Genomic DNA, 16,409 nt, shown 5'->3' on the forward strand with positions numbered 1-16,409 from the left:
AGAAGGATCTAGACAGTTTGGGAGAGTGGTCCAGGAAATAGCTGATGGAATTCAATGTGAGCAAATGCAAGGTCTTGCACTTTGGAAAAAAGAATACAAGCATAGACTACTTTCTAAACAGTGAGAAAATTCGTAAAGCCAAAGTACAAGGGATATGGGAGTGCTAGTCGAGGATTCTCTAAAGGTAAACATGCAGGTTGAGTCCATGATTAAGAAAGCGAATGCAATGTTGTCATTTATCTCAAGAGGGACTGAGACTTTATAAAGGTTTGGTTAGGCCCCATTTGGAGTACTGTGTCCAGTTTTGGTCCCCACACCTTGGGAAGGACATACTGGCACTGGAGCGTGTCCAGCGGAGATTCACGTGGATGGTCCCCGGAATGGTAAGTCTAACGTACAAGGAATGGCTGAGGATCCTGGGATTGTATTCATTGGAGTTTAGAAGATTAAGGGGAGATCTAATAGAAACGTACAAGATAATACATGGTTTGGAAAGGGTGGACACTAGGAAATTGTTTCCGTTAGGCGAGGAGACTGGGACCCGTGGGGGTAATTGAATTAGAGGGGGTAAATTCAGAACAGAAATGCAGAACATTTCTTCAGCCAGAGTGTGGTGGGCCTGTGGAATTCATTGCCGCAGAGTGTGGCGGAGGCCGGGACGCTAAATGTCTTCAAGGCAGAGATTGATAGTTCTTGATGTCACAAGGTATTAAGGGCTACAGGGAGGATGCGGGTAAGTGGAGTCGAAATGCCCATCAGCCATGATTGAATGGCAGAGTGGACTCGATGGGCTGAATGGCCTTACTGCCACTCCTATGTCTTATGGTCTTATGCCTTGTCTTAAGTAAGAGCCAACATTCCATTAGCTTTTCTGATTACCAGCTGCACATGTATACTAGCTTGCTACGTTGGTGTATTAATATTCCAATGTTCTTTTGTATTACAGCTTTCTGCAGTTTTTTGTTCTACCTTTCAAAATGAATGTCACATTATATCCCATTTTGCGAACATTACCCCCCTACCCACTTAATTAACCTATCAATAGCTCTCTGTAAAACTGTGCGATACCCTCTTGCAGTTTGGCTTTCCACCTATTTTTGTGTTGTCCGCAAACCCAGTTACAATACATTAATTTCCTTCCATTGCCAAAGGTATTGACATATAAGCAAATAGAAATTGAATTGAGAGAAAGAAAATCAAATGACACTTAATGGAATAAAGCAGAAGTGAAAGATTCCAATCTTTTCCAACAGTCACAAGTTAGAGGGGTTCTTCAAACTATTTCTTTAAAAAGTCCTGTGAATATTTCAGAGTCCAAAGGTTGAGAGAAGTTTATTTTCCTTTTGTGGAAAATCTTTTTCTTCAGTAGTTTTTAAATATAGTTGTTTGAAAAGCTGAAATAATTTACTGTTTCTTGATTTATAAACCTGCATAATTGATTGCAATTTATTGCATTTGGTTTCAATATAAACAGACCAAACTATCAAGATTAACAAATTGGTAACTAGTAAGACCATATCTATCATTGTAGCCAGAGTAAAGACATCCATAGAATTAATAATAACTCTGATTTAATTCCAGACATGAGACTACCATATATTCAATGATTTGATGGGCTTCTGATAGTTTAGATCATTTTATGACCAAGCTGATTAAACAATCTCTTAATTTGCTCCAGAAATGTTTCAAAATAATGCGATTGTTAACAGATTCTGTTCTACAATTGACTTAATTCCTGAGGGAGGATCAACAATTGAGTTTAGATTTGACATTTTCAAAAGCTTTAAGTAAATTTCTGAATTTACTGGCCTCAGGAAATGTTGTGCAAGTTTATAAAGGTAAAAAAGTTGGATTTTAGAAAAAGATACAAATGTCACAATTCTTTTATTAATGTAAGAGGTTTTTCAAATTCAAGTGAAATAACACATTGATGCTTCTCTAGGTGATGCTCGGTCTTCTTTCAAACCTCCAAACAAGCTAAGTCTTTCCATTGACAGCATTTTATTGCTGAATGCAAAATGTACTAATCTCATACACAAATAATCAGAAGGAAAATTTATAGATTGACAAATTAACCCCATGGCTCTTTTAAATAGAGGCACATCAGATTTTCTATTCATCTTTTGGAGACACTATTTTCTGAATCAAATGGCTATGATGGTGAGGAAGAGACGCAGTTTAGAAAAGTTACCTATAGACTTCAAACATCACAGGTTTGACTTTAAAATATTGCCTTTCAAAAGTTAAGACTTAACCCATTTAAGGGAAGTTGTTGTCCAGGACAGGGTACTTGAAATGGGACAAATTTGCAAACACTGCAAACAGTTCTCTCTAATGTAAATCACCAAGTCTGGGCACAACTTGCTTCTGAAATTGGAATTTATAAGTTTAATTGAAAGGAACTATTCTTTTGAGCAATGAAGGAGTGAAACAGAACTGAAGTTTATGGAGATGGTTACATTTTCTTTAAGGGAGAGCTTATGTGGTTCTTAGGTAGCAAGTGTTTTGTCTAGGTTTAATTTTATTTTTTTTAAAACAAGACCAGTCTAACAGGACTAATTTGGAATCATTTTGAAATGATTAAAACAGAATTAGATCAAATTCAGGGGAAACAGCTCCTTTAAAAATAAAACGGTTTTCAGAATTTAGATAAATTGAGGAGCTTGTTCAATGTTTTAAAAATGTGATCATATTGGATTGGGCATAAAGGTTTCACATGAATGGAATTAATGGTCATCACTGTTGTATCAATTGAAAAAGTAATTGAGTAAATAAAATTGGAACTGGTTACACCAAACAGGAATTTTTCTTAATGGTGTTTTATGTGAATTATAATAAATAACCCAAGAGCGATTCAAGAAAATAGATTAGTCAAAAATAATGTACATTCTAGTGAGTCAGTAAAGTTGAGTTAATTAATTCATAGCTTTCTTTTAGTAACATTTGTGTCTTGGTCTATATTGAACAATAAGGAAAACACATATGGTATTCAGGGCATCAGCTCAAACATGGAGATTTTGCAGCTAGCGGGGAACGAAGATCCCAAGCACTGCCTGACCTTTTGAGATGATCCCTCGAGACACCAGAATAGCTCGTACCAGATTTCATACAAGGCAGGGTATTACAGCACTATTGGAAATGTGATTGTTACAAATACATATTGAAATCCCTAGTATATTCACAGGGAAGTTCCTGTTTCAAATACAATTATCAATAGCACAACATGAAATGATTAATATTGCTCAGGATAGTGAGAAGACTTTTTTAAAAAAAAGCCATGACACACAATCCATCGACAAACCGAATGAAACAATGAGCATGGCATCAAGACACTTCAACTTTATGATCACACCTTCATGAAGTCAAGTGAGTGACTAAAGAGGTCACTGACTATGCTACAAGTGACACATATTCACCAAAAAGTATTGTAAAATGTGTTAGATAGTCAAACCCCTTCCTGGCTTCAAAAAATGAAACAATACATAATTTACCAGAAGAGTTGATACCATCAGCAAGAGATACAAAAGCATAAACATGTTCCAAGACAACAGTTAAGGAATGTGTTTATTTTCTGTATGCCACCATTGAAAACAGATCATTCAAAATCAAATGGTAAAACTGTGTAAAATCTTAACAGACTTTGTTCCACGTGGTTCAGGAAAAATCATGAAAACATTAACTGTTTTCAGGTCGAGCTTGTAGATCAGATTATTAGAGAATCACTTTGCACATTTGAAATCATAAATAAATAACCAGCCTACTTACAGCAAATTCTACCCAGTTATCAAGTTAAGACTTTGACAAAAGAGAGATTGGGGGTTTCCACAAAAACTATAACTGCCATGCAGTGCAAGATTATGCTGGCCTACTTTCAGAGACTGACACTTTTATTCCCCTGTTCTAGTCAGCTGTACACAAATCCCATCTGCAGAGATAATGCATTTCTTTTAATTTCAAACAGCAATGAAAGGATACAAAAGGAGCCAACAGACTGCATCTGTCAGATTGGGAAGTTGCTTTTATCCAAATCTCTGAAAAGGCAACTTGTCACCATTAACCTCAGCAAGAAAAACTTTCTGCATGTGGCTTTAGTAAGTTAGAATGGTGAAAGGAGTGAGATCAAATTTTACTAGAGATATTAAAGGAAAAGGTTGTGTTCCTGCTCATGCTTAAAGATTATACTTCTTTCGTGAGAAGCTAAAGAAGATACAGCACAGTACTTAACTTATCTGGCAAATTGCAAGATTCCCCAGCCATTTTCAGGAACAGATTGTTTGAAAGGAAGGGTCTGGTACAAAAAGCACTACAGTTCCAGTTTTAAGATATTTCACTGTAGTGCCTATGGAAGGTCAATGTGTTTGATTATTAGAGTACACCAAAAAAAGACTTCACTACACAAAAGAAACATCACATAATTAGAAATTAATAAAACATTCTACAATTAACAAAATCTATTTGGGTCAAAGAGGCACAACATGATTATCCAAAATTGTAGGGCTTGAAATAAATAGGTAGTTTTTTAAGAACCCAATATCAGGACCCACTAATTATAAGGATTGCAGGTTATTTCATAGTTCCGGAAAACTGCAACCTTCAAGTATAACTTTATAATCTAGCTGTGAAATGTGATATCAGTGTTCAAACTACTGAGTTAGGGTCTCTAAATTGTTGGTCATGGACAGTAGCAGCTGCTCCCATTAAGGTCTTTTACAAAGCAACAAATAACATCTAACAATTCAATCAAAAGTGATAGCATGCGGATTTTTAAACTACTCTGGATAAAACCATATATTTCGCAACAAATATGACTTTGAAAGAACACCTTGTAGATCAGCCACCTTCATTCTTTGCTTAATATCGCAAATGTCACTGTGGCATTTTTGATAAACCGTGATTCACTCCAAATGCATTACTCCTGATTGTTTACTACACAATTTTAAGGAAAGTGGGTTAGTGTCACTGAATATTATTCCTAATTTTATTTGATTAGTTTTACTCATTACCATTGCACAACATAGTGCTCATGAATTCTGGAAGTTAAAAAAACACATTTATTTCAAGCTCAGAGATCTATTTTTGTCAGGGAGGAGTAGTCTTCCCTTTGTTCCATTCACAAGTCTTTTCATCTAAACTACTATTTGTAATGAGGGCAAAAACTATTCCATTCTACTGCATAAGGTTCTGGAGCATTGCTGTGGCATATGTGGGCCTGGCTTGCTTGCTCTCAATTGCATTGCGGAGATATGTGACTCCACCACAACGCTCCCACACTTCTTCAAACTGCCGTGGTAGGATCTCAGCTCCTCGTTTCCGAGTGAGCCCCGTCTCATCCAGGCTTAGCTCACACATCTCCATGTCATCCTTACCTAAAATATAATGCAGAAATATTTCATGAAACCTGCAGAAGAGGAGAAAGCTAATCGTTCCAGTCTAGAAAGGAAGAGATGCAGGTAGTAAATTCTAAAGGCAGTAACATCAGTTCCCAAGATTTGAATACACTTTTATATGGCATTAAATCAAAGTTAAAAGTTTCTCTACAGGCTAAACGTCAGCATGCCAACAAAGTATTCAAGGTTAATCATATGAATCTAGTGATTAGTAGTGACCTTGTATTAAGACTGAGTTGAAAAGGGAGATGCAGGAAAAGCACAGCAGGTCAGGTAGCATCCAAGGAGCAGAAAGTTGACACTTTGGGCAAAAACGCTTCATCAGGAAGGAGTGTCTCCATGTGAAAGAATATCCATGCAATAGTGGCCGCAATTTATACTGGGCCAAAATGCTGAAAATTACAGTTAACTGGTTAATCTGGATAGATAGAGTCAGAGTCAGAGATATACAGCATGGAAACAGACCCTTTGGTCCAACCCGTCCATGCTGACCAGATATCCCAACCCAATCTAGTCCCACCTGCCAGCATCCAGCCCATATCCCTCTAAACTCTTTCTATTCATATACCTCCAAATGCCTCTTAAATGTTGCAATTGTACCAACCTCCACCATATCCTCTGGCAGATCATTCCATACCCACACCACCCTCTGCATGAAAAGGTTGCCCCTTAGGTCTCTTTTATATCTTTCCCCTCTCACCCTAAACCTATGCCCTCTAGTTCTGGACTCCCTGACACCAGGGAAAAGACTTTGTCTATTTACCCTATCCATGCCCCTCATAATTTTACAAACCTTGATAAGGTCACACCTCAGCCTCCGACGCTCCAGGGAAAACAGCCCCAGCCTGTTCAGCCACTCCCTGTAGCTCAGATCCTCCAACCCTAGCAACAACCTTGTAAATCTTTTCTGAACCCTTTCAAGTTTCACAACATCTTTCTGATAAGAAGGAGGAGACCAGAATTACACGCAATATTCCAACAGTGGCCTAACCAATGTCCTGTACAGCCACAACATGATCTCCCAACTCCTGTACTCAATACTCTGACCAATAAAGGAAAACATACCAAACACCTTCTTCACTATCCTCTCTACCTGCGACTCTACTTTCAAGGAGCTATGAACCCGCACTCCAAGGTCTCTTTGTTCAGCAACACTCCCTAGGACCTTACCATTAAGTGTATAAGTCCTACTAAGTTTTGCTTTCCAAAAATGCAGCACCTCGCATTTATCTGAATTAAACTCCAACTGCCACTTCTCAGCCCATTGCACATCTGGTTACCCTCTTCGCTGTCAACTACATTTCCAATTTTGGTGTCATCTGCAAACTTACTAACAGTACCTCTTATGCTCGCATCCAAATCAATTATGTAAATGACAAAAAGTAGAGGGCCCAGCAACGATCCTTGTGGCACTCCACTGGTCACAGGCCTCCAGTTTGAAAAACAACCCTCCACCACCACCCTTTGTCTTCTACCTTTGAGTTCTGTATCCAAATGGCTAGTTCTCCCTGTATTCCGTGAGATCTAACCTTGTTAATCAGTCTCCCATGGAGAACCTTGTCGAACGCCTTACTGAAGTCCATATAGATCACATCTACTGCTCTGCCCTCAATCATCTTTGTTACTTCTTCAAAAAACTCAATCATGATTTCCCACATGAAAGCCATGTTGACTATCAGTCCTTGCCTTTCCAAATACATGTACATCCTGTCCCTCAGGATTCCCTCCAACAACTTGCCCACCACAGAGGTCAGGTTCACCAGTCTATAGTTCCCTGGCTTGTCTTTACTGCCCTTTTTAAACAGTGGCACCACGTTTGCCAACCTCCAGTCTTTCGGCACCTCACCTGTGACTATCAATGATACAAATATCTCAGCAAGAGGGCCAGCAATCACTTCTCTAGCTTCCCACAGAGTTCTCGGGTACACCTGATCAGGTCCTGGGGATTTATCTTCCATATCCTTTTCCACAGTAAATACTGATACAAAATATTCATTTAGTGTCTCCCCCATTTTCTGTGGCTCCACACAAAGGCTGCCTTACTGATCTTTGAGAGTCCCTATTCTCTCCCTAGTTACCCTTTTGTCCTTAATATATTTGTAAAAACCCTTTGGATTCTCCTTAATTCTATTTGTCAAAGCTATCTCATGCCCCCGTTTTGCCCTCCTGATTTCCCTCTTAAGTATACTCCTACTTTCTTTATACTCTTTAAGGATTCACTCTATCTATCGTGTCTATACTTGATGTATGTTTCCTCCTTTTTCTTAACCAAACCCTCAATTTCTTCAGTCATCCAGCCTTACCTTTCACCCTGACAGGAATATATTTTCTCTGGATTCTTGTTATCTCATTTCTGAAGGCTTCCCATTTTCCAGCCATCCCTTTACCTGCGAACATCTGCCTCCAATCAGCTTTCGAAAGTTCTTGACTAATACCGTCAAAATTGGCCTTTCTCCAATTTAGAACTTCAACTTTTAGATCTGGTCTATCCTTTTCCATCACAATTTTAAAATGAATAGAATTATGGTCGCTGGACCTAAAGTGCTCCCCCACGGACACCTGAGTCACCTGCCCTGTCTTATTTCCCAAGAGTAGGTCAAGGTTTGCACCTTCTCTAGTAGGTACATCCACATACTGAATCAGAAAATTGTCTATTACGCACTGAAGAAATTCCTCTCCATCCTCCCTCAGCACAGCTGGTAAGGACTTCAGTGTAGAATACAATTGACTGGGATTTCCTCTGGTGCAGTGGTAGTATCCCTACCTTTGCACCAGGAGGCCTGAGTTCAAGTCCCACCTGTTCTATAGATGGGTCACAGAACCTCTGAAAAGGTTGACAACAAAATATTTACAACTCAAATGATTTTAAGACTGAGAGATCCAATTGGTGCCATTTTGAAGTGGCCTCTCCTGCACACTGGCACCCTACCTCTCAATGTTACTTGTTGCTTAAAGCTTAAGCCTGAGTTTTTTTCCCCCCAGGTCTTAATGCATGCCAGCACAAACTGCTTCAAAATCTGAAGAGTTTCAAACTTTATTGAACACTCTGGAATCATCAGCAAGTATCTGCATTTCCAACTTTGTGCTGGAGGAAGGTCATTAATGAAACAGCTGAAAACGATTGGAGCCTGAACACCGGCCTGATTAAAAGCAATGTCCAGACTGGCGTAAATAACAAACAGTGTTACCCTCTATGTTAGGTATGACTAACTAATAGGGAGGTCTTTCCCTTGATTCCCATGGATTTCAATTTTGCTAGGGGTTCTTGGTAGAAATTTTGATGACGTCTTTCATCACTTGTTTGATGATTGACAGTATACGTTTTGGGGGGCAGGGAAATAGCCAGACTGGATTTGTCCTGATTTTTGCAGGAATGAAATATAGGACAAATTCCACATTGGCAGGTAGGTTTTGGTGTTGTAGCTGTATTAGAACATTGGGAGTTTGGGATCCAGCTAGTTCTGGAGTACCAAATCTTCAGCACAACATCCAAGATGTTGTCAGGTACACAGACTTTGCTCTGTCAAGGGCCTTCAGCTGTTTCTTTATCGGATGGAGTGTATTGAATTGGCTGAACACTGGCGAACGTACTGCCAGGACTCCTACGAGGAAACCATGTAAAGTCTTGTTTGAGATGTCACCAAGACGATGGTCGAGGGAAACCCAGTTGATTTAGAAAGCTAATTTACTGTGTGAGGCTGTTCTACAGGATTAAAGCCTGTGGTATTTGTAGGGACGTACTGAGGTGGATTAATTCACAAGGACGACGTTGGAACAAAACATCGACAGATAGAATGGATCCATTTGGAGACTGGTAACAACAACTCATTTTAATATCATTGCTCGGTCATTTTCATTGATGATCTAGATGTTAGTGTTAGGTGTAGAATCTGAATATTTGCAGGTGATATGAAAATCTGTAGGGGAAAGATCTGTAGACTGGCAGGGGGCTGATCCTCAACAACAGGGAGGATCAACAAGTATGAGGCTCAAAGAAGATATAGTAATCAGAAATAGTAAAGTGAAGAGACAGGTCACGCTAGAACATGACAGGGAGCAAGGAATACCTATTGGATTAAATTGCATTCATTTCAACGCAAGAGGGCTGACCGGTATAGCCGATGAAGTCAAGGCATGGATAGGTACATGGGACTGGGATATTATAGCCATTACAGAAACATGGCTAATGGAGAGACAGGACTAGCAGCTAAATGTGTCAGGGTACAGGTGCTTCAGAGGTGGTGGAAGGAGGAGAGGTGGAGTTGTATTTTTGATTAAGATGAGTATCACAGCGGTAATCAGAGATGACATAATTGAAGAATCATCCAGTGAGGCTTAGTGGGTGGAGCTAATAAATAAGAAGAGAGTGGTGATGTTATTGGGGTTGTATGATAGGCCCCTAAATAGTGAATGAGAATTAGAGAAACAAATCTGCAGGGAGACTGGGGAGACTCCCAGGAGCAATAGATTTGTCATTGTAGGAAATTTTAATTTTCCCAACATAGACTGGGACAGACAAAGTGTTAAGGGCTTAGATGGGTGGAATTTGTTATGCACATTCAGGGAAGTTTCCTCAAGCAGTATATAGGGGGTCCTACTCGGGAACAGGAAAAACTTGACCTACTCGTCAAGGCAGGAGGACAGTGGGGGTGCAATTTGGGACCAGTGCTCATAGTTCTATTAATTTTAAAATAGTTATGGAGCAAAACAAAACTGGTCCACAGTTTAAATTCTAAATTGGGGTAAGGCAAATTTTGCTGGAATTAGACAGGAATTGATTGAAGTGGTTTGTTTGCAGGCAAAGGGGCCTCCAGCAAGTGGGAGGCCTTTAAAAGTAAGATAGCTAGAGTTCAAGATCTATACATTCCTAGGAGGGTGAAGAGCAAGGTTGACAAGAATAGGGAATCCTGGATGACAAGAGATATTGAAGCCTAGACCAGAAAAAAGGAGGAAGCATGGCTCAGGTACAGGCAGCTGAGATCAAATAATATCTCTGGAGGTATGCAGGGAACACTGGAGCTCACCAAAGGAAATCAGGAGGACAAAAAGGGGGCACAAGATAGCCTTGGCTGAGAAGATTAGGATGAACCCAAAGAAGTACTTCAAGTGTATTAAAGGAAAAAGAATAACTAGAGAGAATATAGGGCCCTCTCAAGGAGCAAAATGTTCTTGTATGTGTAGAACTGCAGAAGATGGGCAACATCCTCAATGAATATTTCTCCTCTCTGTTTACTGTGGAAAAGGACATGAAGACTTGGGAACTTGAAGTTACTGGTGATATCTTAGGGACAGTCCATAACAGCAGAGGTCGTGTTGGATGCATTAGAATGTATGAAGGTGGATAAATCTCCTGGACCTGACCAGATATATCCAAGAAAACTGCAAGAGGCAAGAGAAGAAATTGTAGGGGCCCTGGCTGATATTTTTGCAGCAAAGAACAGTGAACAAAGAAAATTACAGGACAGGAACAGGCCCTTTGGCCCTCCATGCCTGTGCCGATCCAAATCTTCTATCTAAACGTGTCACCGATTTTCTAAGAGTCTATATCCCTTTGCTCCCTGCTCATTCATGTATCTGCCTAGATACATCTTAAATGGCACTATTGTGCCCACCTCTACCACTTCCACTGGCAATGCGTTCCAGGCAACCACCGTTGTCTGCGTAAAGAACTTGCCCCGTCTCACTTTGAAGTCGTGACCCCTTGTAATTGAGTCCCCATTGTGGGAGCAAGTTTCTTGCTATCCATCTCGTCTATATAGGAATTAGGAATTAGATTACTTACAGTGTGGAAACAGGCCCTTCGGCCCAACAAGTCCACACCGACCCGCCGAAGCGCAACCCACCCATACCCCTACATTTACCCCTTACCTAACACTACGGGCAATTTAGCATGGCCAATTCACCTGACCCGCACATCTTTTGGACTGTGGGAGGAAACCGGAGCACCCGGAGGAAACCCACGCAGACACGGGGAGAACGTGCAAACTCCACACAGTCAGTTGCCTGAGTCGGGAATTGAACCCGGGTCTCAGGCGCTGTGAGGCAGCAGTGCTAACCACTGTGCCACCGTGCCACCCACATATCTCTCATGATTTTATAGACCTCAATCAAGTCCCCCTGTAACCTCAGTCTTTCTAATGAAAATAATCCTAATCTACTCAATCATCTTCCTAGTGTCCTCCATACCAGGCAACATCCTGGTGAACCTCCAATGCACCCTCTCCAAAGCATTCACATCCTTCCGATAATGTGGTGACCAAAACCGTACACAGCATTCCAAATATGGCCGAACTAAAATCTTATGCTGCTGTATCATGATCTGCCAACTTCTACTCAATACCCCACCCGAAGGAGGAAAGCATGCATATGCTTTCTAGACTACTCTAATTGGCATGCGTTGCCACCTTCAGGAACAGTGGACTTGAACACCCAGATCTCCTTGTACATCAATTTTCCCCATAATTTCTCCATTTACTATATAGTTTGCTCTTGAATTGGATCTTCCAAAAATGCATCACCTCACATTTGCTCAGATTGAACTCCACCTGCTATTTCTCTGCCCAATTCTCCAATCTATCTATATTCTGCTGTATTCTCTGACAGTCCCCTTAACTATCTACTACTCCACCAATCTTAGGGTCATCTGTAAACTTGCTAGTCAGACCACCTACACCTTCCTCCAAATCATTTGTGTACATCACAAACAACAGTGATCCCAGCACGGATCCCTGTGGAACACTATTGGTTACAGTTCGCCATTTGGACAAACTCCCTTCCACTACATCTCTCTCTCTCTCTCGCCCTTCTGTTGCCCAGCCAGTTCTTAAACTATCTAGCGAGTACACCCTGGACCCCATGCAACTTCACTGTCTCCATCAGCCTATCATGAGGAACCTTATCAAATGCCTTACTGAAGTCCATGTATATGACATCTGCAGCTCTTCCCTCAATCAACTTTGTCATTTTCTCAAAAAATTCAATTAAGTTGGTAAGTCATGACCTTCTCTGCACAAAACCATGTTGTCTATTACTGATAAGCTCATTTTTCCCCCCCATTTTATGGGAATTGATCCTATCCCTCTATCTTCTCCAGCAGCTTCCCTACCACTGATGTCAGATTCACCAGTCTATAATTACCTGGATTATCCCTGCTACCCTTATTAAACAAGGGGACAACATTAGCAATTCTCCAGTCCTCCAGGACCTCATCCATGTTCAGTGAATTAGCCACGGTGAGGTCCTGGAAGTCTGGAGTGGAGAGAATGTTGCGCCCTTATTCAAGAATGGCTGCAAAGGAAAACCTCGGAACTATAGATCAGTAAGCCTAACATCTGTGTGTTACTTGAGAATATTCTGAGAGATAAGCTGTATATGCATTTGGAAAGACAGAGTTTGATTAGGAGCAATCAGCATGGCTGTGTGTGGGGGAGATCATGCCTCAAGTTTGTTTGGGTTCTTTGATGAAGTAACCAGAAAGGTTGATGAGGGCAGGGCATTAAACGTAGTCCATATGGATTTCAGTAAGGCCTTTGATAAATCTTTGGAAGGTTAGATCACATGGAACCCAGAGGGAGCTGGCAAACTGGATACGCAATTGGCTTGATGGTGGGAAGCAGAGGGGAATAGTAGAAGGATGCCTATCAAACTAGAGGCTTATAGCTAGTAGAGTACCTCAGGTGTCAGTACTGAGCCTATTACTGCTTGTTATCTATATGAAATGATTTGGATGAGAATGTACAAGGCACGATTAGTAAGTTTGCAGATGACAATAAAATAGGCAGTATCATGGACAGTGCGGACCTTGCAGCAGAAATTGCAGCAGGACCTTGATCAGCTGGGCAAGTGGGCCAAGAAATGGCAAATGAGTTTAATGTAGATAAGTGTGAGGTCTTTCATTTTGGAAAGTCAAATCTAGGTAGGAGATTCATGTTGAATGGTCAGACTTTAAAGGAGTGTAGCAGAACAGAGGAACCTTGGAGTTCAGGTGCACGGTTCGCTGAAAGTGAAGTCACAGGTAGACAGGGCTGTGAAAGTGGCTTTTGTACACTGGCCTTCATCAGTCAGGGCACTGAGCATAGAATTTGGGAAATTATGTTGCAGTTGTACAGGACGTTGGTGAGGCCCCACTCGGAGTATTGTGTTCAGTTTTGGTCACCTTGCTATAGGAAGGATGTTATTAAATTGGAAAGGATGCAGGAGAAATTTAGAAGGATGTTGCCAGGATTCAATGGACTAAGATTGGACTGGCTAGGACTTTTTTTCTTTCGAGCAGAGGAAACTGAGAGAAGATCTTATTGATGTGTACAAGATCATGAGAGACATGGATCAGGTAAATACATTCAGTCTTTTTCTCAGGGTTGGGAATTGAGGACTAGAGGGTATCCCATTAAGGTTAGAGGGGAAAGAATAAAAGCAAACCAGAAGGGCAACATTTTTTCCCCACACAGGGTGGTAAGCATATGGAATGAGTTGCCAACGGATGTGGTTGAAGCGGACACATTAATACCAATTTAAAAGGCATTTGGACAAATACATGAACAGGAAAGGTTTAAAAGGATATGGGTCAAGTGCAGAGAAACAGGGCTAGCACAAAGGGACATTTTGTTCGGCATGGACCAGTTTGGGCCAAAGGGCCTGTCTCCATGCTGTAGGTCTCCATGACTCCAAGTAGTAGTACTGGAGACAATGCTCCAATATAGAAGGTAGACGGGAGATTGGGTCCCAGCTCAGCGAACAGAACCACAACATTGGGATCTTTCTTTTAAAAACAGTTATAAATGAGAACACAGAGAATAACATTAAACCACCTATCAGGTGAAAAAAAAACATTTAAGGAGGCAGAGAAAAAAAGATCTGGGCATTTTAACAAATATATCTTTAAATATGTGTTCATTGACCCTTAAAAATCGCTAGAGGACATCGAGCAAAAACAAGAAAACTTTCAGCCTACTTTCTAATTTGAAAGTATTACTTACACCAGACACGTTACAGTGCACTTGATGATTCATAGCTACCAAGAAGGTGCTTCCATGCTAAATATTCAAGGATAAAATTAATGTGCTGTACCAGACACAAGCTTATGTCAAATGGATTAGAGCTGAGACTTTAATTGTAAAGTGTGCAAAGGTTTGTAAAAAGCAGAGTTCATGCACACAGTTCACAGAAAGACAGAGTTGTCACACACAGACACCTACCAGCTACCAGGAGTATGGGGGCTTTGTCTGGGTGCAGTTCCATCTGACGTGCAATCCAAGGTCCATCAAAATGGGCGTACCACCAGCCTTTCTTCTTGTTCTGGGGCTCTTTGTACTGGTCAGCTGGACGGATAAATGGGATTCGGAAATAGCGCTGGGTCCGATTCTGAGCAATCTCCTGCTGCCGAGCTTGTAACTGAGGGGGATTTTGCCGAGCTGTTGTAAATGAATAAGCAGATTTCATGACAATATGGATCAGACTTGGACTTCAGAATTAAACTGGCAGCTGTAACCAGGAATGAAAATCTTCAATAATGTAGGAACAGTAGACTTCACAACTCCCTTAATCCCACAATTACTGTTTATTAGAAAACATGAAATCTGTATTTCATTTTCTTATAGCTTTGACATAGAAAAACCACCTCAAGCTGCTTTAGAGGTTGAATCAGAAGTCTCTTCAACCTCTAAAGCAGCTTGGGATTGTTTTTCTTCTGATTCATATAAAAACTATTTCTTATAATGGAAAGTTAATAAAAAGGGAAAAAAAGGTGCAAATTTACCAGTTACTTTTTATGATTTCAGAACAGCCAAAGATTTCCAGTCAATTAAATTCTTTCAAAGCGTACCCCATTGTTTTGGTCAAAGAAATGTCAAGTACAAATTTTTCCAAACAACATGAAATAAGCATCCAGTCTTTTTCTTTTAGAGTGATGTTTATTGAAAAGGTAAGTATTAGCCAAAACATTGATACAAATCCAAAGTAAGAACACTAAGGAGACATAAGGAAACAAGCAGAATGGGAAGTCCAAAAACAGGGAAAGAACCAAATATTAAAGAAAGATACACAGACCAGTCATCAAAAAGCCAGATGTAAATAGAATCCAATAGAATTGACAAATTCAAATTTCATTACATGCTCAATTACTCCAGTTCTTACCATAATCAGTAACTGATTTTGGAGCACGTTGTTCTGCTTCAGCATTGCGCTTTTTATTTCTGGACTTCCAGGCATGATAGACCTTCAGCCGCCGATGGAATTCCTCTCTGCATGCTGCTAACAGCTCAATATCTGCAGTAACATACATGATTGAGTACAATCAGATTCTTCAAGGAAGAACTGGGGACATATTTATTCAATGAAGACCCCATTCTTCATTGGCATCCAACCAGGAAGAGTTCTTCTGTTGGTCACTTCTGAAAAAGTGCAATAATGAGAAGGGAACTCTCCCAAAGTGATGAGATAAGCAAGTTCTTGCAGAATTTGCATCTACCTTGCTTGCACTATAATGTTAACAACCTGTCAGATCACTGCTCCCCTTCTCTGACAGGAATGTTTTGAGGTTGCAACTTTGGAGGAAAACAAGTCGGTAAAGAAAGAAATAGTTCAGGCACAGCCATCTTTCTGAATACCAAAACACAGCTCCTTGTCTTAGGGTTGGCCATCTTCAGACATCACCACACACCTAAATAACATTGTTTGTTCAATTATCTCTGAATCCAGACTTTGTATATCAGAAATTTGTTCAGTCATGAGAGATTCTCACAGTTATGCTTTAGTATGAGTTCACCGGATAGTCACATTTGTGCACTTTCCAGAGGAGTGTAGTCAGGGACAGGAAACTTGCCTGATATTTATGTTCTATAGACTAGGGAGTTGAAGTTAATTATAAAACCATTAACCAAGAAAACAGTCCCAGCAAGGTAATTAGGCAGGCACGTTAAAAACAAAGAACAGGTTTTTTGGAAGGATGCATAAAACGTTGATAGAAATAATGGGACATAAAGTAGAAAAGGGAGTTGGAGAAGATGATATAGTTTGGTCAGAGCA

The 16,409-nt window shown here is 40.4% G+C and overlaps 1 protein-coding gene across 5 annotated transcripts in view; it reads right to left on the reverse strand.

Moving 5' to 3' along the window:
- Positions 1 to 3,537: 3,537 nt before the first annotated feature.
- LOC132819818 (unconventional myosin-VI-like) overlaps positions 3,538 to 16,409 on the reverse strand; it is a 273,784-nt gene continuing 260,912 nt past the window's right edge. For all 5 annotated transcript variants that reach the window (XM_060831639.1, XM_060831642.1, XM_060831641.1 and 2 more), the window contains 3 exons: positions 15,519 to 15,650; positions 14,582 to 14,797; positions 3,538 to 5,366 (listed from right to left, as the gene is read on the reverse strand). In XM_060831639.1, the coding sequence (XP_060687622.1) occupies positions 5,167 to 5,366; positions 14,582 to 14,797; positions 15,519 to 15,650 (548 nt within the window). In that variant the 3' untranslated portion in view covers positions 3,538 to 5,166. The remainder of the gene's footprint in view (positions 5,367 to 14,581; positions 14,798 to 15,518; positions 15,651 to 16,409) is intronic.

The sequence above is a fragment of the Hemiscyllium ocellatum genome, chromosome 10, assembly GCF_020745735.1.
Source record: "Hemiscyllium ocellatum isolate sHemOce1 chromosome 10, sHemOce1.pat.X.cur, whole genome shotgun sequence".
NCBI lineage: Eukaryota > Metazoa > Chordata > Chondrichthyes > Orectolobiformes > Hemiscylliidae > Hemiscyllium > Hemiscyllium ocellatum.